General features: G+C 47.5%; 1 protein-coding gene across 4 annotated transcripts in view; it reads right to left on the bottom strand.

Moving 5' to 3' along the window:
• Window positions 1–23,851, bottom strand: part of NLGN4X (neuroligin 4, X-linked) — a 341,308-nt gene extending 317,457 nt beyond the window's left edge. For 2 of the 4 annotated variants that reach the window (XM_006901777.1, XM_006901778.1), the window contains exon 1: window positions 23,380–23,851. In XM_006901777.1, coding sequence (XP_006901839.1) covers window positions 23,380–23,851 — 472 coding nt within the window. Of the gene's footprint in view, window positions 1–23,375 lie in introns of all 4 variants that reach the window. The other 2 variants (XM_006901779.1, XM_006901780.1) reach the window with 2 other exon arrangements.
• Window positions 23,852–24,559: the final 708 nt, after the last annotated feature.

Here is a 24,559-nt window from a genome sequence, read left to right as displayed (position 1 = left end):
GGAGAGTCTCCGTACATGGACCCACAACTGTGACGATATTAATGGTGTTGCACTGTTCTCTCGTCCCCTACTATCTGATCAGAACAGACAGATCAGATCACATAACAGAGAGTGAGGAAAAACAATTAACTCTCAAATTCAACACCATCTATACAATTCTTCCTCATAGTGACCTTCATTGGATTTCTGAGGCTGTAAATCTTAGCAGCAGGTGACCACCCAACTTTCTCCTGCAGAGACACAAGTGCATTCCAGTCACCAGATACAAACATGACCTTGTTTTCTATGATCTTGTAATTAACCATAGTTTAGTATAGGGTTCAGATAAGCTGTTCATAGGGTCATGTGAGTTGTACTCGGCTCAATGGTTCCTAACAAAAGGCCATCAGTGCTCTCTGTTAGACATCTAGTGATACTATGACAGAGATAAGTGATGGCTTTCACAAACAAGCATAGCATCTGCTAAGGAGCAAAAATTCAGGGTACCATGTCTAGGAGAAGTCCTTGTCTCTCTGTCACTGTGGGAGAGGGTCCTTGTGTTCTCTCAGCTGATGTGGCACCAGGAGAGTCTTGCCATCAGTTTTGTTCTGGGTCTAGCAGTTTCTCAACACAGGGGCCTCAGGTCCAAAGAACATGCTCAGCTCCCAGCTCTGTCTTCTTGGTACTATTAGGTCCCTCCTCTGCCCACCTCTCTTCCATCAAATATGATATAAAAGATGATGGAGGTCATTCCTCAAGGAGAGTCTCCGTACATGGACCCACAACTGTGACGATATTAATGGTGTTGCACTGTTCTCTCGTCCCCTACTATCTGATCAGAACAGACAGATCAGATCACATAACAGAGAGTGAGGAAAAACAATTAACTCTCAAATTCAACACCATCTATACAATTCTTCCTCATAGTGACCTTCATTGGATTTCTGAGGCTGTAAATCTTAGCAGCAGGTGACCACCCAACTTTCTCCTGCAGAGACACAAGTGCATTCCAGTCACCAGATACAAACATGACCTTGTTTTCTATGATCTTGTAATTAAACAAGGATGACGTCCTTCTTGACAACATGTCCACAGTATGTGAAGCAAAGTCTCTCCATTCTTATTTCTCTTTTTTTAATTATTATTTCTGTGTAGTGTCCCATCAAATCAGATCTGACTGGTACAGGAGGAGATTGCCCTTCCTCCAGCAGAGCATCTGGTGGATTCGAACCAAGTACCACTGGGATTGCAATGCAGCTTCTTGCCACTAGGCCACCAGAGCTCCCCTCCATTCTCATGTCTAAGAAGCTACAAGGCATCAGTTCTCTTTCTGTCATCCTAGTCATTGTCCAGTTTTCTGATGCATAGCACATAATTATAAAGACTACAGCCTGGATGAGGTGCCCCTTTCTCTCCAGACTGACAATGTGGTTCTTCAGTACTTTGGAGAGGTCTATGACAGCAGATTTTCCCAATGTAATTCATCCTTCAATTTACCGGCTGCTGGTGCCGAGACTGTTAACTGTGAAGCCGTTAACAATCTCGATCTCTTCACCATGATGCTCTCAAATGGCCCAGTGATGAGAATCTTTGTTCTCTTGATGTTGAGCTTTAGTCCATATTGAAGGCTGCAGTCCTTGACCTTCTGCTTCAGATCCTCCTCCGTTTCAGCAAGCAGGGTTGTGTCATCTGCATAACATATATTGTTGATGAGTCTTCCTCCAATCCACATTTCTCCTTATATGAGATGTTGTTGTTTGCCATGCGATTCATAGCAATTCTATGAACAAAAACCCTAGTGCCTTTCCATAACTGTCATGATTTCTCAAAGTTCATAGTTTCCAGAGACATGTGGTTTAGGAAGTGGACGCCACTCCTCCTTCCAAACCTGTTTTACAACTGAGACCTCCACCAAACACGGTCCACATTGGGAAGCCATTCTGATATTTGATACCCCAATGGTACAAGGTTCAGCATCACAGCAACCCAGGTTACATCATGCTGCACATAGAAAAAGAGTGTAGAAGTATTTCAAGTCACCTCAGCTCGGACGGTTCACAGTACACATGAACATTCTTACAAAGGTGTAGCCAGGTTCAACCACAGTTCCATGTTCAGAGAACCTGCATCCATTCATGTGTTTCATGCCTTCAAGGAGATGATCCAGTCACATATGCCCCAAAGAGTCCCCGTCTTCCAAAGATTCAGTCTACTGGGCTAAGGCGAGGTAACACTGCTGTCCGTCAGTGAGTTGGTCTACAATTCATGGTGAATTCATACACAACAGAATAAAACGGGGATCTGTCCCATACTACTGCCAAGCTCAGATGAGTTTTGAAGCCTTGTGGTTAATATTGTTTTCAGGTTCTTTTCTGGAAAGAGATGCCAAGTCTTTCTTTCTAGTTTGTCCTAGTCTGAAAGCTGTGCTGTCCATTTTGGGTGGCCCTACTGCTATCTGAAATGCTGGTGGTCTTGCTTATGGCCTCATGACCATACCCAGTATGGCAAATTAATGGGCGAGTGGTGGAGCCAAGGAGAAGCCATTATGAACAGACAGTGGAGCCAGGAAGCCTCTGCGGACAGAGAGGCAACAGCTGCACATGAGGTGTGCGGACCAGGAATGGATCCCAAGTCTCCTTCATGGAAGGAGACAGTTGTACTAATCAGTCCCACTTGAAGGAGTGGAGAGTTGTAAAATATTAAATGAAATCTCTAGGGACTCAAAGAAGGGTGTACCAACTCATGGCGGGATATCAAAAGATTCATGAATCAAAAAAACCAATGTACTGATAAACAGTTTGCCTAAATGACACTCAAATCTCTGGTAGTCTACAGAGTAGGAAGTTGCACTGACACCCCAAAGCCACATCTTTGGAATCCACCAGCAACTCAGCGAGATAAATATGGGCAATCTCCTCCCATGAGATTGATTAGCAGCTTCTCAAAACCTGTTGAGCAATGACTTGGCTCTGACTTGACAGCAATCAACCCAGATCTGAGCTTGAAAAATGTCCTCAAAGACAAAGAATTAGGAACTCTGCGATCCAAGCCTAGATGGTTCCAAAGTAAATTTAAAATATGATGTTCAATACACTCACATCCCTTTATGTTAGAGAGAGAGGGCAGGAGAGAGTAAGAAAGTAAAAGAGTGTGTGTGAGAGAGAGAGGAGAGAGAGAGACAGACAGACAGACAGACAGACACAGAAGCTCATCCACTTCACTCTAGTAGAACTCTATCTCCTCACTGTATGATTTTTTAGCTTCATGTGAAATAGTGACTCAACACTTTCACATTCTTAACATCACACTGTTCTCAGGAATGGCACGATTTTCTCTCTCAGGTTTTATGACTGATATTGTTTTGAAATGCAACCATTTCCTTCCTGAAGGAACATGCAATATTAATAGGATAGCTTGATTTCACACTGGTTATCATGGATGAGCGTAACACAAAGGACAGCAATGACAAAGGACAATACTGTGAAAATATGAGATTGGGGGGAAAAATCCAACAAAACAACAGACCCAAAAAATTCCCAAATGTCTCCTAGAAGACCGTAGATTAATGATTCCAACGACAGCTGGTTAGGAGCACATTTGAATTCAGGCCGAGTGGAACCTCGTGTTCTCAGCTCTCACCTTTCTGCGCAGTGTGCCAGGGAGATAAATATGTATTAGAGAGAATACGAATGGGGCTCCATTTCCACATTCCCCAATGTCAAAACGGAGCAAAGGGAAACATACCCAAGTGAGCCCTTTGCTTGTTCAACTCTATGATCGATGCATCTAAGCTAAGCGAGAGTCTTCTCCCGTTCAGGACTTTTCAAGTCAGCGTAAGAGGGGCCCGTGCTGGGTCACCATTGTTATGCCACTGAGCAGATACAACTCATAGTGACCCTAAGGACATCAGATCAGAGCCCTGCCCTGCCCTGCACTACGCTCACCGTCTTCACCACTGGTCACTCGTCCACCGTCAACCTGTCTTGCAAAGGGTCTTCGTTTCTGTAACTGACCCTCTATCAGCATGAAGTCTATTAGCCTAAAAGTCAGGAGTCAGAACCCAGCAGATGCTCCAACGTAAAAGGAGAAACAGTTGTGTTTAGAGAGCTTCTGTGAGCGTGAGGTGTCAGACACGCTCTACGGCCCTTCTACTCAGTGCTACAGCGGCTCCATGAGGGACGCGTGCTGGGTTAGGGTCTGGATTGACATCTGGTGGTGATTATGTACCATCAAGTCGGACCCAACTCACGACTGACACTCCAGTGGGTTTTCAGAGCCCACTGACTGCACGAGAGTTGATGGCCCATCTTTCTCCCTAAGCAGTTCATGGATTCAAACCATGCACCCTTGGGTTGGTAGTGCAACTCCTTACCACTCAGCCACCAGGACTCCCGACTTATATCCAAAGAAGCTGTCAACAAGGAGTTGTGGGAATCCCCAGAAGGCACTAATAGTTAAGCACCCAGGGAGTGGGAGGAAGCTTGGCGGTGGGAATCCACCCAGAACAGCGTTAGAGGGACATGATGATGACCTTCTGACACCCTCTGGGTCCTTGAAAACCATGTGGAGTGTTATTCTGCTCAGACGTGCCATGCTTTAGAGATGACCAGATGTAAATGACCTCACTGGAGGCCTGGGGCTGCGTTCTGTGCGGGAGCTCCAAGAGGCAAGAATGGTGAAACTTCATCTCACATACTCGGGGCATGTGTCAGGAGGGACCAGTCCTTGGAAGAGGGCATTGTGTGTGGAGAGGTGGAGGGTCTCTTAATGAGATGGACTAACAGAGTCACTGTAGCAGTGGGTTCAAGTGTGTTGCTGAGGAGGAGAAAGGGGCAGGACAGGACAGCGTTCAGATCTGTTGTTCAGACGGTTGGTAGGAGTCATCCTCAAGTCTACAGCACATAACATTATCTACATCTATATGTACCTAGTGGAAAGAGGAGTGGTGTCCACTTCCATAATAGCTTGCCTCTGGAAACCCTATGAACCTGGAGAGAGGAGGAAAGGCACCCAAGCGTCTAGGACTCTCCTTCATAGGGTCGCTATGAGTCGCCTGAGACTCGACAGCACTTAACAACAACAATAACATATGTACCTATGTCGATGTGCAGCTCATTGAAAGCTCAACACTACAGGTCCCTTGTAGAGAAGAAAGTCCACTTCTAGATGTTCCTCGTACTCTCAGAAACCCAACTGCCCGCCCTGATCTTTGTGACCACTAAGCTGTTTCCAAAGCCCTGGGTTCACGGGGTCAAAGACCCCAGGAGGTTCACTGACATGCCCAGCAGTGCACTGGCCTCCTTCTTCTTCTTCCTCCATGCCGGAACCCGCTCAACACCGTGCAGGTCGTTAACCCTCTGCCTGGATTTGAGTCCATCTCAATTCCCCGGGGCAGAGGAGCCTGGTCCCACAGGGCCGGTCCCCATGGTACAGAAACCGGCAGTCCTGTGCTCCCTTATGCACAAGGTCACCAAGAATGAGAGGTGACTCAAAGTCACCTAACGACATCTATACGGACACCAGCAGCCTATCTCACTCCCATGGAGAAGCTGGTGGATTCAAACATACCGCAGCCTAGTGTTTCACCCAGTGTGCCACCAGGCCTCCTGCCAAGTGCAACGCCTGGTTCATCTGGTTGTTAAATTAGGTGGCAAACACTGCCAACACACTCCTCTGTTAAAGGACAGGTTGGCGGTTCTAAGCTACCTTGGGCAGGTGGGAAGACGGAACCGCATCTCAGAAGAGAGAATCATCATGGGAAAATGTGCCACTGAAGATGCCTTGGGGGCACTGTTCCGTTCTGACAGTCACGGGGGGGGGGGGCTCAGGAACAACTGACAGCGGTAACTGTTGCGGTTAGAGGCCATAAAGTCAACCCTGTTCCATCTTCACCATCTCTACTATGTTCAAGTCTGTTGAGGGGAGACTAGCTGACAAGTGAGGGTGGTCACTGCGGTGGTGAGGGGCCACTGAGTCATTCACCACTCTGAGCGACCTACAGATCTGAACAGTGCCCTATCCTGGACCCTCCGCCACACTCAATCTCACCGAGCTAGTCACTGTGACAATCCATCTCGTTGCAGGTCTTTCTTTTGCTGAGGGACAGGGCAGTGGTCTTGGCAGTTGTGTGGGGTCAAGACTGGTGGACGATTTATCAACAATCTGCATTATGCGGATGACACAACCCCGCTTGCTGAAACTGAGGAGGACCTGAAGCGCCTGCTGCAGAGGGTCAAGGATTGCAGCCTACAATATGGATTGAGGCTCAATGTCAAGAAGACAAAGATTCTCACCACTGGACCAATTGGCAGCATCAGGATGGATGGTGAAGAGATTGAGATTGTACACAGCTTTAGTTTGCTTGGCTCCACAGTCAACAGTCTTGGCACCAGCAGCCAGGAAATTAAAAGGCGCATTGCCATGGGAAAGTCTGCTGTTAGGGACCTCTCCAAAGTACTGAAGAGCAATGGTGTCTCTCTGGAGACTAAGGTGCATCTGACACAGGCCGTGGTCTTCACAATCACCTGTTATGCATCTAAGAGTTGGACAGTGACCAAGGAGGATAGAAGGAGAATTGATGCCTTTGAGCTGTGGTGCTGGAGAAGAGTATTGAGAGTACCATGGACTGCTAGGAAAACACAGATTTGTCCTGGAACGGGTTAAACCGGGAGACTCCTTGGAGGCAAGGATTCTGGGGCTTCGTCTGACATACTCTGGACATGTTGTGAGGAGAGACCGGTCCTTGGAGAAGGACATCATGCTTGAGAGGGTGGAGGGACAGCGCAGGAGAGGAAGGCCCCCTATGAGGTGGACTGATTCAGTGACTGGGATAATTGGGATGGGAGTGTCAGAGACAGTGCGATTGGCACAGGACAGAGCGGAGTTTAGGTCTGTTGTACATAGGGTCGCTATGAGTCGCAGGCGACTCGACGGCACATAACAACAACAACAACAAACAACAACCTCAAAGTGCTATAATGGGATCAAAGGGAAAGAGAGCATAAAAGAGACACCCAAAAGAAGCCGGCTGAGGGACAGGAGGTTCAGGGGTTCCTGGAGTCAGACCCAGCAGACAACAGGGCGATGTGCGATCAAAGGCATTGATTTCTAGGAAGAACAAAAGATGAGTGGTTGATTCTGAGAGAGGTATCTTAGGGAAGGGCTCTCTGCCAGAGGTCTCTCTGCTTGACAAGAGTCAACACCTCCCAGTGTTCACTTCTTCCTGAAGGCAGGCACATCACTTGCCACGTGGCAAACTTGCAGACCAACCACACTCATGAAGTTGAGGGTTCCCTGAGCAGCAATGACACATGGAGTCCCTTGTGGGTTCCCCCACAAGAACAAAGAATGAATTTGACATGCTGGGCCAGGTTTGACCCAGGAGAGACGCCTCTGTGTCTCTCCACCTCCTCCGACACTCTCCTGGCTTCCTCTTGTTTGGACTCCCTGAGGCTCTCTTTGAGAAAGCTGTCTCCTCTTGCGGTCCTTCTCTGCCTACCCCTGTGTCTCTCCCTCTCATGCTTCCCTGGATGTCTTTCTCTCTCTCGCACACTATGCCTTTCTTCCATACTCTTTCTCCTCCTATCTCTCTGTGTCTTCATGTCCCTCCCTCCATTTCTCCGCTCTATCGCTGACTTTCTCCATCTGTCTCTCTCCCTGTCTGTCACGTCTCTCTCCATCTTGTGTTTACGTGTATATCTTTCTCTTCATGTCTTTCTCTCCCCTCTTCTCCTGTCTCTGTGTCTTCATCTCCCTCCCTCCATTTCTCCGCTCTATCCCTGACTTTCTCCATCTGTCTCTCTCCCTGTCTGTCACGTCTCTCTCCATCTTGTGTTTACGTGTATATCTTTCTCTTCATGTCTTTCTCTCCCCTCTTCTCCTGTCTCTGTATCTTCATCTCCCTGTGTCTGTTTCTCGGATTTCTCTCTTTCTCTGTCTCCCTCTCTGACGGCAACTCCTCTATCCCTGTCGTGTTTACCTGTATATCTTCCTCAATCACTCTCTCTACATGTCATTCTCTCCTCCCCTTCTCATTCTATCTCTCTGTGTCTTCATCTCCCCCCGTCTGTCTTTCTCTGATCTCTTTCTCTGTCTCCCTCCCTGACGGTAACGCCTCTATTCTTCGTGTTTACCTATATATCTTCCTCTCTCTCTCCATGTCATTCTCTCCTCCCCTTCCCATTCTACCTCTCTGTGTCTTCACCTCCCTCCGTCTGTCATTCTCTGATCTCTCTCTCTCTCTCCCTTTCTTTCTCCGTCTGTCTCTCTCCACATCTGTAAGTCCTTACCTTTCTCTTGGTGTCTTCTCCTCCTCTCTCGTCCTGTGTCTGTTTCTCTTCTTTCCCTGTCTCTCTCTTCCTTGGGATTTCCCTCTGTGTCTTTCTCCCTCGCCTACTTTGTGTGTCTAGATATGTATCACTCCCTCTCTGTCCCTCTTCACTCCCTTGGCCCCCTCATTCTATCTCTTTGTGTTTCCCACTCCCCATTTCTCCTCTCTCTGTCTCTTTCTCCAAGTACTCCATCATCATATAACAACACTCACCTCCAGAATCTCATTAATTAGAGGTTTCAGAGCTAATTTGACCCCCTTCCATTCCTCATCTGCCTCTATGTTCAAAACACTGGAAACCCAGTCATACTTCTAAATATAGACACATGCCTATGTTTCTGCAAAAGAACGAATATTCACAGACAACTAGACCCCCTTGCACCCAGAGGGAGAGTTAATAGATGTGAAACACTTCCTTCCTGAGCTAAAGCATTAGGCTGACAACAGAGGAAAAATTCGGCTTCATTTACAAGAGAATTCTCTTAATGATTTGTTTCCCTCGATTCTCAATAAATAGCCAGAGAGGCATGGCTTGAGGTGCTTCAGTCCTTAGAACTCCTGCCCCCCCCAATCTTTTACGTCTTTTACGCTCTCTGTTTTATCTCAAAGAAAGATAGAATATTCGATGGAGAGGATGCACAAGCAGCTATGTCTTGCTTCGTCTTAAATTGCTCTGCACAAATCATCAGCTCTCGAATACATGATGCTTCCCCAGACTTCCCGTCTGCCTCGAAGTTCACGCTGTGATGCGTGGGTCGACGTCTGGGCAGGGCTGTTGTTTAGTATCTCACCACCACCGCCACCCCGCCTTAGTCCTCAGATCTGGGGGTAACAGATTCTTCATCTCCATTTGCTTTCACGGCAGCTGGGTTGCTGCCTTGCCAAGGAAGCGGGATGCTTAACCATAAAGGAGGAAAATGTGAAACTAATGTGTTACGATTGTGAAGCAGGGAAGTCCCAGTGTTACAGCTGACTCAATGGCAACCGTCCCTCCCCCTGCCTCCGCCAGAGTGCATTATGGGAAAATCTCAAACTCCAAGGCAGGAGAAAGCCCATCCTGGACTCTGCATTTCACCTCCACCTCAGGCACACAGAGAAACACATCTTCCCGTGAAAGATAATGCAATGAGATTAACATGACATTAACATAAAATTAACAGCCTTAAGAAAGTCTTTCCCCATATTATAATTGCTTCTTATGTAACATTTTGAAACACACACACACACACACACACACACACACTCTAATCCAGTAGTATAATAACACCCCCCTCCCCTTTATTTTTAAATAGCTCAGTATTAAAGTATTAAAGAAGAATAAGTAGTAAAGCGGCTTAGCCCAGACAATATGGAAAGGGAAGGATATTTGCTGTCGGTTTACAAACTAGCAGAGCTGTTTAGAGATTGTTACAAGCGTGACGTGCAGTCGGATGAGGACCGGGAGGGAGCCAGGCAATTGATTATCTATCACCACAAAGAGGCAAACATTCCAGCAGACGACTTGCCTTTGCAATGCTGCTTTGGAAACGGCCATGTGGAAGAGGGCATTTAACAAGGGACTCAGCCCTCGGATATAAACATTTGGGGTTATTACAGGAAACCAGATAGTAGCAAGAGGCAGCCGGTAGGAAAATCTAGGACCTGAAACAAAACATTCATCCTTCCATGGGCTTTATGAACAACCCCAATGCACAGTCGCCAGTCTTGGGGTTCAAGTTATAAACTTTGCCGTAGAGGAACCCTAGTAGTAACAGGTCTGAGCTTTGAGCGATCTTCCACCATCCTCACCGATTTTGGCCATTCCTTTGGGACTGTCACTGGACCCATCCATCCTGGGGAGGGTATCTGTCTTTCTCTGAGGCTCCACCTAAACTATGGTTGTTAGGTTCCCTCAAACGGACAGAAAAATCAGTGACACTGAGAAAGGCAGATCTGAACCCTGCTCTCCCTTGCACCGTCCTCCCCATGTCTGACATGCTCAAGCCCCCTGTTCTACTCCCTGTACAACTCTCTGGGTGGTTAAGTGTCGTCAGGCTGACACCAGCGCGCAGCGACCCTATGAACGTTGGATCTGAACCCTGCTGCCTCCATTCTCTCTGTGATCTCGGACATTTCGTGGGCCCACTGTTAGGGTCACCATGTCAATCCATCTTGTCAAGGGGCTTCCTTGCCGTCCTCTCCTCTTCCTCTTTCCCAGCACGATGTGTTTTTGCAAGGACTGGCTTAGTCGAAATGTCCCAAGGCGTCCCAGCTGCATGAGGGTGGATGGAGGGGCAGGCACCAGCCTGGGGCTTCCCTGGTGTGGTCGATACGGAGTTGATTGGTAACCCGAAGTCTCTGCATGGTTTGGAATCTCCCAGCAGCTCCACTCGAGACAGATGGGCAATCTCCTCCCACGTGACTTACAGCCTCGGAAATGCAGTGGAGGTCAGCTACGAGTTGGTTTTGACTCAACAGCAATAAAGGTTTGAGGAAAGGAAGAAACAAGATCCAATCAATCAATCAGTCATGTTAAGATTAATCAAGGGTTCATCATCGATCCTCCCTGTACTTCCCTTCCTCCACCTCATAGTCACTCTGCTCTTACCAGGGAGCTCTGTGGGACTAGTGGTAAGAAGCTGTGCTGCAGTTGCAAAGACATGTGGTTCGAATCCATCAGCCGCCCTGTAGGAGAAGGATGAACAGTCTCCACTGAAAGATCAGCGACCTCTTGCCAGTCATTGGAGGCATTTTTCTGAAGAAAAGTAGTTACGGTTGTTGTTGTGTACCGTTGAGCGGGAACTGATCTATAGCTGACCCTCCAACAGGTTTTCAGAGGCTGTAAATGACATGGGAGGTGACTGCCCATGTCTCTCTTGCAGACCAACTGGTGAATTCGAACCATCGATCTTTGCTTTGGCAGCTCCATTCCTTACTACTAAGCCATCAGTGATTCCTCAGAAGAAAATGGTTTCCCCTAAATGCATCTAGAATAACTGCTTAGGCTAAACCGTGTGTTTAAACATTTCCTTGACTCCTTACATTTTTGGCTGGTCACAGAATTGGTTTTTCACATACTCGAGACAATTTGAACTTAGTCTGCCTGCGTTACCCAATCTGCCCTGCGCACCACACAAATCTAAAATGCAATGGAATTGCGTAGAAATGTAACAGAAAATTATAAATTTAGATGAGAACTCTTTCTTGAGGGAGCGGATGTCTCTCGATTACAGAAACGAGCACGCCATTTCTCCTTAGCAAATCACATTAGTCCACATTCTCAACAAGACGCTTATTCTATGTTCAAATTCTTGAAACCATTTAACCCAGCTCATAGCTGACCCTCCAGGGGGTTCTGGGAGACCATCAATCACAAGGGGAGTAACTGTCGTCTTTCTCCTTCAAAACTGCTGGGGGATTTGAACCACCGGAGTTGCCATCTCTCTCTAGGTTAGCAAGACACCTCCCTATGGACACCACCGCCACCACAAGCCCCTCCCTAAGCTGAGAGTCACGCATTATCAGAAATCTGCACCAGTTTAATCGTGTTCACCAAATACTAAAGGCCCTCTGATGAATCTTTGTCAGAGAAATGTTGACTTAATGATAGTGTGTAATCAACATCTCTTCCAAAGCGTGCCCCTGACAGATGACCCTTGGAACATCTCCTGCATCCAGGACCGCTGAAGTGGATAGGTTAAGGGACCATCTGACAGTCCTGTCTCGGTCCAGTTTGGGCAACACTTACAAGGGATAAGCAAGCAAGATCTAGCGATTGATGGTCAAGCGTCTGCCATTGGTGCCACCAGGCTCTCAAGCCCATTTTTTACAGCCCCTCTGGTTTCACAAGCTTCCTCATAACTCCAGAGTAGCATTCTAAGACATTTCACTGGTTTCCCCAAAGCCTGATTTGAAGGTAGGATTCCATCATTTGGACACACACAAAGCCTGATGAATAAGCAAGGTGATGTCTCCGGAAGAGAGGCTAAGAAGGAGCTCTGGCGGCTTAGTGGGAAGGAGTTGCACTGCCAACCCTAAGGTGTGAGGTTCAAATCCAGCAGTTATTCCACAGGAGAAACTGAGGCAATCTCCTTCCGTATAATGAACTGCCTCTAATAACCCACTCGAGGGTCAGCTGTGAGTTGGTTCCACCTTGATGGTACATCTAAATGACAACTGGCAAGAGATTTATAAGGTGCACGGGCAATAGCTGACTAGTCATGCATTATATGAGAACTTGAAACAGGGGTGTGAAGCTCATCCTGGGACGTTTCAGCCACTCCTAATGTCCAGTAATGTTGTGATCCACTAGGCAGCAATGGACAGCACGAATCCCAAGTTAGAAGCAGCCTGTATCTTCAGTCAAGTCTCGCATATGTCTCTAAGAGAGGTGAAAGCGTTTGATGAGACGATAACAGCCTAAAGCAAGCCCATTTGTTTTTCCACGGCTCTCCTTCAAGTTGGGCCAGCAGGGCCTGGAAAGTGCATTCCGTAACGTGACCCTGCTCGCAACAGTCTCCCACGCCAGCACAAACCCTGGTTCTCCTTGCAACCTCCAGACACAAGCAGTTCCCACAGCAACCGCAGGTACAGAGGGGGTGGAGGCGCCCCCCCCAGACCTCAGAAACGCGCTGAGCTCCTTTCCAGAGCAGAGTAACCAGGCGATTGCCGTGAGCCCACAAGAGCACCCACATCTTTTCATTTCTACACACAGAAGAAAGATAGTTTGATGATACACTTGAGTCACCAACTCAAAGGTGAGCAGTTCAAATCCACCCATCACTCTGAGGGCAGAATCCCTCAACAGAGCCTCTGTGTTGCCACTTGCAGCCTTGCAAGCCTGCAGGACAAGGTGTTCTCTGTCAGCACCAACTCAACAGGCAGTGGGAATTTGGTCTGAGTTTGGATAATCTATTTCGTGAACAAAACAAAAGTCCCTGTTACTAAAACGAAACTCGACTCACACACCCTCCACAGGGTTTCAGAAACTTTACATCTTTACGGACGTTGTTGTTATTGCTGTGTGCCTTCTTCTTGGAATCGACACATAGCTGACCCTCCAGACGGTTTTCAGAGACAGTTTATCGCACACGAAGAGACTGACACTGCCCATGCTTCTCCCAAGGCATAGCTGCTGGGTTTGAACGGCCAGCCATTGGGAAGGCAGTGTAGCTTCTTGCCAAGAGGTCAACAGTAAAATGCTCATCTTTCTTCCTTGGAGAAGCCGGTGAACTGCCAAGCTTGGGGTTAGCACTGATAATACATAATTAACTGTGCCATTGCGGCGGTAACATGCCAAGTGAGCTTCAGTATTTGGAGAATAAGCGGCATGGGATACAGAGACATGCCATGAATATACATGGAGAAATGGGGCCAGTAAGTTGGCCCAAGGTAAGATTGTCACTCACCTTGACTTCACAGAACGCAGAAGATCAGTGAACACAACAAACTCCACTGGCTTCCCAATGTCTATAAAAATTATTTTATGGGTGGAGCGGAGAGTTTCATGGTAAGCTGTTAAAACAATGTCGACTAGTACGCAGCTGCTTCTGCTCAAGCCTGTGAATTCCTCAGAGCATCATGAAAATCCTTGTCACACCCCAAGTAACCTGCATGGCACAGCTCAGTGTTTCAGAGCCCCCCCCCCAAATTCTCGTGGCTAAGATCCATCCTTCAGTTGCCATGGGTTTTTCTTTGTTTCCTAATCAGGACACGTCCAGTTTCCAGCCTGTAAGCATATTAAATGTGTATCCAAATAGGCCTGCGTTCCAGGAGGTGTTTAGGATGGGTTCCATCTTTACTAGTGAGCTCAAAGTCGAGGCTCTGACAGCATCTTGAACCACCACCACCATTCAATGTTTCTTGTAGAGCACAGTATTTAAAAAGTAAGGAGATGGGGCACGGCGGTTGTGTGTAATGGTTTCTTCTTCAAGGAGCTCCACTCAGCACGTCATGGGAGGAAAGATTTGCCAATCTATTCCCATCAAGACCCTACAGAAACCCTACAGGGAGTTTTAGAACCACAAGAGGTCACTGGAAGTCCAACAGGCACAAGAACATCCAGAAACATTTCTCTAAAAAAGCAGCACACACTTCTGGAGGTTGGAAGTCCAAGACATCAGCAAGGCTATGCTCTATTTCCAAAAGTGTTAGCTGTTGTTTATAGCAGCAAGATATACAACGGGGAGATCTGGTGGCTTAGTGGCAAGGAGTTGCGCTGTCCATTCAGAGGAACAGGGTTCAAATCTACCAGCTGCTCTAGGGATGCAAGAAGAGAAATCTCTGCCTCAGTGAAAATCTGCTGGTAGGTCAGCAATGGGTCGGATCCAACTCACAGGTACACGACAATGACAATGTCCGAGAGAACACAGACATAGCAGGCTTGCGGCGTGCTCACAATCTCTGCCAAGCTTCCACCCACCACCTCAATGCATCTACCTGAGGAGCCTCCTTTTGTTCAGAGACCTTACCGAGCGGGGTGTGCCCTTCTCCAGAGACAGCCGTCTCCTGACAACGTGCCCACTGAATGAGGGATGGAATCTCACCACCCTCATTTCAAAGGAACACTGTGATTGGACTCCTTCTGAGAGAGGGTCATTTGTTATTCTGGCACCCAGGCACTGAGATAGTTCATATTCTTCAGCACCACCACCTTCCAAAGGCATCAATCCTCCTTTGGCCTTGGGTCCACATTGTTCCTTCTCTGCCAGCTGTCAGTGGGTGCCGGTAATCGTACACACTCCCTGGTGCTTGATGAGGCTCTCCAATTGCCGCCACCTTCTACTCCTCCTCCTCCACACAGATGGTTTCCTCCCCATGAATGTCTTTAGATCCATTGACCAACCGACTGTGTCCTCATCTCCACTTCTCACCTCAGCACAGGTCTTACTTCCAAAGAAGGTCCTCTTGACAGTCACCGCAGGGTAGGATTAAAACATCCTGCAGTGGAAGTGCGCCCGTCAACACCCACACACCTTGCCGTCAACGTTCATGCCAAGAATGCAGAACTTGACGTTCGTGGGAATAGTAACACATCGTTATCACTGCAGGAGTTATGTACCATCTAGTCAGAACCTACGCAGGGCTGACCGTCCGTCCAGAGGGCTCCCAGAGGAAGAAAATCATGTGGGAGGACGCTGGGACCTTCACCTTGTCCTACAGAGCACATAGTAGAGTCAATCCACATGCCTTTGGATTGGCAGCACAGCTCCTTACCACCAAGCCACCAGAGCTTCCTGAAAGGGCAACGTCAAACCCTGATAGGTAAATGCAGGCCCCCACGGCTGGATCCACGTGAAGGAGAATGGAAGGCACACTCCTGCCTGGAAATCGCTCTAGGGGAGGTCTTGCTGCGTTTGTTGGAGGGAAAACACCAGGACACGGTTGGCAGCACTGGGGAATCATCCATGACTTCCCTCCTTGGCTCACCTACTCCTACCCCTGTATGCAACTCCTCGGGACTCCTCGAGGGCCTTCTGGAGCCACTATCTTTTCTTACACTTCTTCCAGTGTGGATGCTTAAGCATGCCAAAGCAGTTCCTTCAAAATCCATGGGACATTGCCCCACTTAATTCTTTCTTAAGATTATTGTCACCATCTAGTTTTCAACTGCTAGTTTCCCCCACGTAGATGACCAAGCCTTTTCTTCCGTTCAGGTACCTCTGGATGAACTCAAACTCTTACCTCTCAGGTGTGTCACCAAACTGTGTCACTCATCCAGTAACCACTGTTGTTGTTGTTGTTGTAATCCCTTACTTGGACGCAGTAATGTGGACCCTCCCTTACAAGAGGGGATACCCCAATAGACTTTCTGTCTACATCTGGCACAGGATGGACCTGTGAGCAGTAGTACCCCCCTTCCACTGCCACACACAAACCAACATGAACCAATTTCTACGTTCCTAAGTCACATGCGGACTTCTCATTTGACTCTGACACGCTGCCTCGAATCCATGGAGGAAACCACAGTCTGCGCTTGTCAGATGAAGGCACCGTCCCTCTGCGCTCCGTCCAAGCCTCATTTCTGCTGCTGCACTCTCATCTCGACCACTCCCTGGTCTTCTCTTTCACTCTCCTCTCCCTCTCCCAAGCCTCCTTTCTCACTCTCTCCCCATCTGTTCCCCCATCTGTGCTCCCTCTCCTTCTCTCTCACCTGTATCTCTTCCTTCTTTCTCCTCCCACTGACGTTCTCTCCCTCTGGTTCCTCTTGTCTCTCCCCCATTCTTGCTCTTCCATTCTCCTCTCTCTCTACCTTCCCTCTCTCTCTCCTTCTACCTCCTCTCTTGCCTTCTCTTCTCCCACCCTCTATCTCGGTTATCTGCATTTTTTGTTCTCTTTCTTTCCCGACCTTCTTCAGGTTCCAGCTATCTCTATTTTCCCATCCTCTCCTCTCCTCTCCTGTCCCCTCCCCTCCTTCCATCTCTCTCTCTCTCTCACACACACACACACACACACACACACTTGCAGAAATCATGCTTACCGAAGCTGCATGCTTTTCTCACTCACAGCAATGATCTCTGCTATCCACACTTCCCACTGTGTGGACAGACTCTGACCTTACTTCAGACTCTGCAGCATCTTGGAAAAAGGAACAGATGCGATCCAAGTAAACCGATTAGACTACCACCACCGCCACAGCAAATACGAAAGAATACCGTGATCAAGCACACAAAACCTACTGAGATTTCAATTCTTTACTGGAATGTATGAAGTAGGGACAGCACGTTTTTCAGATCACAGCCAAGGTTTACATTACAGACTGGACACCAGCAAGAGCGGACTTGTTTCAAAGGAATCCCAAACGTATTCTCTTCCTGGTAGAAAATGGTATTTTACAAACTTCTTACACTGTAAGGAAATCTGTAATGGCTTTCTTTAAGCAATTCAATGTTAAATAGAAGGATATATAAGTGCCGGGAAAGGAGGAGGGTCAAAGAAAGAGCGGAAGACCCTCCAGAGGGTGGACTGACCCCGTGACGTTAACAGTGGGCATGTCAGAGATGGTAAGGATGGCGTGGGACAGGACAGCGTTCAGATCTGTTGTTCCCTGGTTTGCTCTGAGCCATACGCAACTTGATGGCACCTAACAACACAACAAGAAGTCAAAGTTGAAAAAAATTCTGGTGGTGCAGTGCTTGAAACATAACACGGCATGTTAGGGGTTCAACACCCCCAAACCACTGAGATAGAGACTGATGACGCAGCCTGCTTCTGTAAAGAGCTCTGTCTTAGAAACCCAACGGGAATCACCATGCGACACAACGGATTTCACATTAGCAAGAGCCTGAATTAATGGCTACAGGTGTCCCCTCGATGATCACATCTCTTGTCATGGACTGGACTTTCTTTCCCACCACACACAGGGGTGTAATGCACGCTCTAAAATGGGCCCCGTCATGTAAGAAAGCGCATCCACGGCAAAAGGATTAGGTGGAGAATGCCGGCCAGTCCCATGAGATGGAAGGGTGGTTGCCCCAGCGTGTGGCCTGTGATGGTGTCTTTTATGTCAGGAGAGACCAGAGGAGAGGAAGCAAGTTTACAGCAAGGACCTAAGGTCCTCCAGAAGGAACCACCAGCAGCTACACTGGGCTTGAGTGCCTGCGTGAGGGACGTGGGGGAGGCTGCAACACAGGGAGTCTCCAAAAAACGATGGCTTGAAGGACATAAAGGCGTGCCTACAGAACAGAGACACCAAAGCCCGCTCCTCAAACTGGCACCCTGAATCTGGACTTCTAGATTCCCTCACTAGGGGAGAATAAATTTCGTAGCAGAATAAAGAGAAGAAAGACGTACCACTTGTGGTATACTGAGTTACACTGAAGTAACAACCTAAACAATCAAGTCAACCTGATCAATGTTGAGTGACATATAGAGAAATAAAGTACCAAAGTGGAACACAAAATCCCAAATGCACAATATATATTCTTCAATGAATGAAGATACTTCCGAAGGGAAGATCTCTGGGAACATCGACATGACTCCCAACCTTCAATGGGGAGAGAGAGGTGAATGTGGTGTTCATTTCAATGGCTACACTACTTATTCACCATAGTGATGCTTAAGCTTCTGTACATGTTAACATACATCCACCTCTCTTGACCTTCACGGTTATGATTTCTAATTTTTTTTTCATTTGAGAAAATTTTCATAGCAATCTCTCAAAAAATACATAATACTTTTATCTATATTTTCACCAGGACTACGTATGCACTCTCGTGGCCAAGCATGTAGGGAGCTGCACTGTCAGCCCAAAGGTGGGTGGTTTGAATCCAGTAGCTACTCTGTGCAAGAAAGATGAGGAGCCTCCTATATGATTTATAGTCTCTGATAACTTACTGGAGAGTCAGCTATGAGTGGATTCCAAATTGATAGCAATGAGAATGTTTTTCTTAGCACAAATCCTGTTATCACTATGCTCTACCAGTAAAGTTTTATGTTTGCTAACTTAAAAAAAAATCTTTCCTCATCAGTTCTCATAAGTCACTGAGAATGATGAAAACTGCTAATTTGCAAACATCAAAAGGCTTAGAAACTACGGCTGTTCTTCATCTACTAAAAACATCCCAAATGACGCTCATAGAAGTGGCCGACAGAACACTCTTAAAAAACTGCCTATTTGGTAAATTATATGGCAATTGTTGTTGAGGTGATTTCTTATTTTTACAAACATCCGGATTTCATCAGCAAAAATCATGTTTACATTTCATGAAGAAACCTACATCCAGTCCTACAAATGATTCTGACTCGCTCACAAACATTGTTGTGGCTGTTCTGTGCCATTGAGTTGACTATGATCCCTAACGACCCTATGAACAATGGCTCTGAATCCAACCCTATTCAGAGCCAACCTCACCATCTCTGTCGCCCTTGACCCCATGGCCACTGTGGCTGCATTAATCGTTCTCATCCAGGATCTTCTTGTCCTGCGCTGTTCCTCTATTATTCCAAGCATGATGCCCTTCTCCAAGGATTGGTCCCTCCGGGTGACATGTTCAAAGTATGTGAAACGGAGCTTCAAACATTTGAACACTACTCGGGATAGAATATGGGGTCCTCTGCCTTTGGGTTGGCTCTTCGTGACTTTGGAGGGCACAGCAGACCGGGCCGCTTGTCTTACAAACTTGTAGTCTTTATGGAAGCGGACTGCCACCATCTTTTTCCAACAGAGTGGCTGGCTGTTGGTCTCAAACTAGCAAGCTTTCAGTTAGCACGCTAGAGGTTAATCCGTGTACCATGTAGGATGAAACAACCTGAAGAACTAAGCAGGGGGAACCTCACTGGGTTGATTAGCTAGCTAAGATTGCTTTCTCATGGAGCAATGGCTTTCAGGGATTTGAATATTCTCAATGAAGGCTCTATTTGTGCGTGAGCCACATGAAGTGGGCGGTTTGCCGGGGTTCACTAATCAGGGGATGTCCTTCCCGGGTGGTCTGCTGGCCTCCTCACCTCTCCTACAAGATGGCCATACTCAGCTTGCACCCCTCACCGAGGGGGACTGCAAACAAATGTATTCGGAAATCAATTGGGATTCATTCTTCTTCTTTCTGTCCTTCCTTGCTTTCATTCTGGAGATGAATGGTACATGCTGGGAAAAGACAGGGCCCCAGGTGGCTACTGCAGGGAGAGCTTTCGGTGGCTTGGGAAGCTATGACCGACTGTGTCCTGTAAGGACAGAGCACCCACTTTGGGTGTATCATACATCCAGGCAACCAGGCACACCCTGGTAAGCACCTGTTTCTGTGTCCTTCAGACCCCTCCTATGACAAGCAGGCCCCAGCTTCCAGGTCCTCAAGGCTATTGTGAGCCTCGTCTCCATAGCAATGTGGACTGCCTGCCAACAGAGAACGGATCTGCTGAACTCCAGCCATCCACGGCCTTCTGAAGTCTCTCTGTGTGACTGTGACCAGCCTGCTCGATGGGCGCTTGACACGGACCATCACGGACACTGGAACACAGCGCTGGAGATTCCCCTGTATTCCTGTCATTGTTTACTCCAGCCTGTAAGAGTCACACGCTATTGGAAGAGTTCCTAAGACTAGCTGTCAATTTTAAAAACAAAAAAAGGGAAAAAAAATTCCATGTATATTTTAAAGACACACACGAGTGTCACCAAAGTAGATAAAGCAGCCAGTTAAATACACAGGTGTTTAAACAGATTGGTGGTTTTTCTGGCATTCCTGAAGGCTGAGGGAAGAGGACATGACTGGCAGGAAGAAAGGAGTATTTTCACACGACCCTAAGCCGTGAGACTGAAGGTCAAGGGCCTGCAACTACACTTCAGCAGCTGTCTGGACTGAAGGATGTATGCTGTCGGTTTAGAGATTGTGAACTTAGCTAATCAATCTTATGACCATGAGGATAGTTTTGTGATGTCAGTGCGATCACTGAAACGGATTTCTGACCCCACAGAGCAGTCAGATTGGTGCTGGAATGAGTAGAAGTAGATGCAGGAGTGTGAAAGACCATATGCGACACCGTAGAGGAATTCGTTTTGCCCGGTGGTTGTTGTTGATGGGGACAGTTTCTCCTTTGTAGAGTTAGGAGAGGTCACACTCGGCCATCTTCATGCTAGCTACAATCTTTTGACTGCATGTATAAATAGATATGTTGTTGTTGATGGTCCTCGAGTTGACCATGACTCGTAGCAACCCTTTGAACAAAAGGCCTGAACTCTTTTCATAACTATCATCATTAATCAAAGCAGATAGAGTGTCCAGAGGCATCTGGTTTAGGAAGTGGATGCCGCTCCTGCTTGCATAAAGATGATATAGATGAGAAAGAGATGATAGAGATAGAGAAAGAGATAGGTATGCATATATGTATGTGTGTATATATACATATATATATACACATATATACACACACACACACACACACACACACACACACACGCATGTATATATGTATGTTTGTTGTTTTTATGTGCCGTCGAGCCACCTACTCACCTGAAACTCATAGCAACCCTATGTATTTGAGGTTTAGACCCTGACTAGACTATCCTGAGCTAATATCACTGACTCCGACAGCCCTAATCCTATTTCTCCAGTCACTAATTCAATCCATCTCATCCTAGGACTCGCTCTTCTGCATTGTTCCTCAACTCTTCCCAGATTCTCCAAGAACTGGTCCCTCCTGACCACATGCCCAAATTCTGTGAGTCAGACCTTCCAAGTCCTTGCTGTCAGGGCCCAGCCTGGTTTCACCCTCTCTAGAACAGATAAATCTCACTCATCTCTCATCACTCTTGAGTCAGAAGAGACTCATCACTGACATTTAATCAGGTTTTCAGAGGCTAAATCATATGGGAATAGATACCCCTTCATTCTCCCACAGAGCAAGTGGTGGATTCAAACAATTAGCTCTTGGGTTGGGGGTGAATTGCTTAACCATTAGGCCACCAGAGGTCTTGACATATATATGTGTAGACACAGACACACACAGGTGTCAGTAAGAACGTTCTGTCTGACACAGTGATGACCCCAGGGGTTGGTCAAATGGTGTGACACATTCCGTGAGCAAAGTGCAGGATAGGACAATGCTCAGGTCAACTGTTCCTAAGACTGTCATGAGTTGTAGTCATGTGGGTAACATCACACACACACACACACACACACACACACACACACACACACACACACACACACACGATATGTCCTTAAATAATTGGGGGTACACTGGTGGCACAATAACTTAAGTGATGGGCTATTAACCCAAAAGTTCAAACCCACCGCTGCTCCATGAGACAAAGATGAGGTCGTGGCGAGCTCTGGTGGCCTAGTGGCAAGAAGCTGCACTGCAATCTCAGAGGTACATGGTTCAAATCCACCAGATGCTCTGCCGGGGAAGGAGGGACAATCTCCTCCTGTATCAGTCAGATCTGATTTGATGGTACACACAAAAAATAATGAAATAAAATAAAATTTTTTTAAAAAAGATGAGGCCGTTGGCTCCCCTTAAAATTACAACTAGGAAGGTCACCAAGATTTGGGATCAAGTGAAATGCAGTTGAGTTTTTGTTTCGATAGGAAAAAAATCGCATGATGTCCAGTGTCTCATTTGTATAGGGTCAGAAGAAAGGAAAACCACGTGTCCGTGCGTGTGCATCCGCACATATATGATGACAACTGTCGGTGTCGCTACAGAAGTACACGTAGCGATGCATTTCATTACCTATTTTTCCTCTTCTTTAGAAAACAACAGATGGGGGTGATAAGTGAGCAATATGCCATCGTGGCTTGCCTACATTCCGGTTCATCTTTAAGAGACACTTTTAATCTGGCATCTAGACAGGCAGGGGGACACGTCTGCATTTTAATGAGGCTGGAAGACACACACCCATGGAATGCTGGTGATGGAAAACCCTGATGGCTTTCTTATTGGGAGTTTACAAGGAAAGGAAGGGGCCCGTTTCAGTACACCTGGGGTATTCGGTAATGCAACTAAAAGGATTGGGCCACGCACACTTGTGTTCAAACGCCAGGGAGGGAAGGAATAGCTCAAGGGTACAAAACCATTTCTCTACAATGGAACCCAAGCAAACTATCAAATATTCTTTGAAATGCACACGCTTCTCTGCAAGCCTCCATACACACACAAAATGCTAAAATCTCAGGCATAAACCCCAAGAAAGAATCATTCTTGGCCCTTCCCTCCCCCACTTCCAGCTTGCAAATGCCACCCAACAGCTGCTACGAGTGCTTGTATTTTACTTGATCCCCGAATTTTTCAGATATAGCAAATAAATGCAAGATGCTATCTGTTCATGGAAATGTTATTTGGTGCCCTCAAGTTGAGTCCAACTCATACTACTATATTGCTTTGGGGAAAGGGCCACTAGAAAGAAAAGCAGTGAAGATTTCTCTGTGAAAGCAACTGAAGGCATGCGTCAGAGTCTTATACACTCCCTAGGCCTCTCGGGAATGCCAGAAGGCCTTGGGATCAGTGAGCATGATAAGTGTATAAAGGATATGAAAAGAAAAAAACAGAAATGGGGTAAAGACCAGGAGGGAGATACTGTCTGGGAGCACGCGCGGGCACACGCACGTTGCGGGGAGGCTCCCGTCGCCGTGTACGGGCTGCGGGAACAAACTCACCGTCCTCCGTGGGCACGTAGATGTTGAGGTACAGGCAGTCCTCATTCTGGTCCTGCACGTACGTCATCAGCGTATCCAAGTTGGCTGTGAACCAGATGGGCAGCATGTCATGAAGCAGAGAGCGCTCGTCCAGGTGCTGGGGACACACGGCGGCAAACTGGGTGGCATTGCGCACCCCAGTCCAGGAGGAAGGGGGCTCCGGGGGCTGGAAGCGCCTCTCCCCGGTGGGGGGCGAGGCATAGGGGACGCCCAGGTACTGCTCCACAGGGCCCAGGATCTCATTGGGCAAGGGTGTTCTTAAGCCACGGATCTTGCCATAGTTTGTGTTGACCACAGGGTACTGGGCTTGGCTGGCGCTGAGCGAGAACTTGATGGCCAGGGCGGTGAACCACAAGAGGACATTGGAGTTGACCATGACACACGCGGGTGTGTAGAAGACGGGGAGCCAGAGCAGTCCTCCGGGCCTGGACATCGTTCACAGGTACATCCGAGGACGTGGGCGCGACAGGGCACGTGCACGAAGCCCACCAAGACAAGGTCACCCCAGGAGCATCAACGCTGCGGAGCTGCGGGCCAGTAGCTCTGCTCCTACGAGGACCCCAAGGTCAACACAACATAGAACACTCCTCCGGGCAGCCCATGGCCAGACAGTGACCCTCCCTTGCGCGTGGACCCGCAATCCAGCAAGGGCTCAGCTCCAAGGAAGGGGTGACCATCAGACTCTTCCCCGGTGCAGCAACTCCTCATGCAAGATCACAGGCAGAGCCATCAGTCTGCAGGGAAGAAAAAGCAGAGAACTGGGTTATAACGCAAACACAACTACAGTCACTCAGCAATTTACAAGGCCACACTCTGTTACCAAGTGCCATCGAGCCAGGTCCTGACTCAAGAGACACCAAGTGCTGTCTCATGGGCTGTGGGCTTTACTGGAGCAAAAGGCCAGGTCTCCCTCCTGCAGACCTACTAGGTATATCTGAAGCCCCATCCTTTTCAATAACAGCTGAGAACCATGCTTTGTCAAAGATCCTTGTCTTCTCATTCTGCCAAGTTTTTTTATGGATTTATCATTATTATTATTTTTATATGAATAATTTATTAAATTTTTTAATTTTTATTGTATTATTTTTATGTGTACCATCAAATCTTGAGATTGTTCACAGCTTCAGTTTGCTCGGCTCCA

The sequence above is a fragment of the Elephantulus edwardii genome, unplaced genomic scaffold (assembly GCF_000299155.1).
Source record: "Elephantulus edwardii isolate Elephantulus edwardi_28Jun2011 unplaced genomic scaffold, EleEdw1.0 scaffold00344, whole genome shotgun sequence".
In the NCBI taxonomy this organism is placed as follows: domain Eukaryota; kingdom Metazoa; phylum Chordata; class Mammalia; order Macroscelidea; family Macroscelididae; genus Elephantulus; species Elephantulus edwardii.
This window is presented reverse-complemented; position numbering and strand designations above follow the sequence as displayed.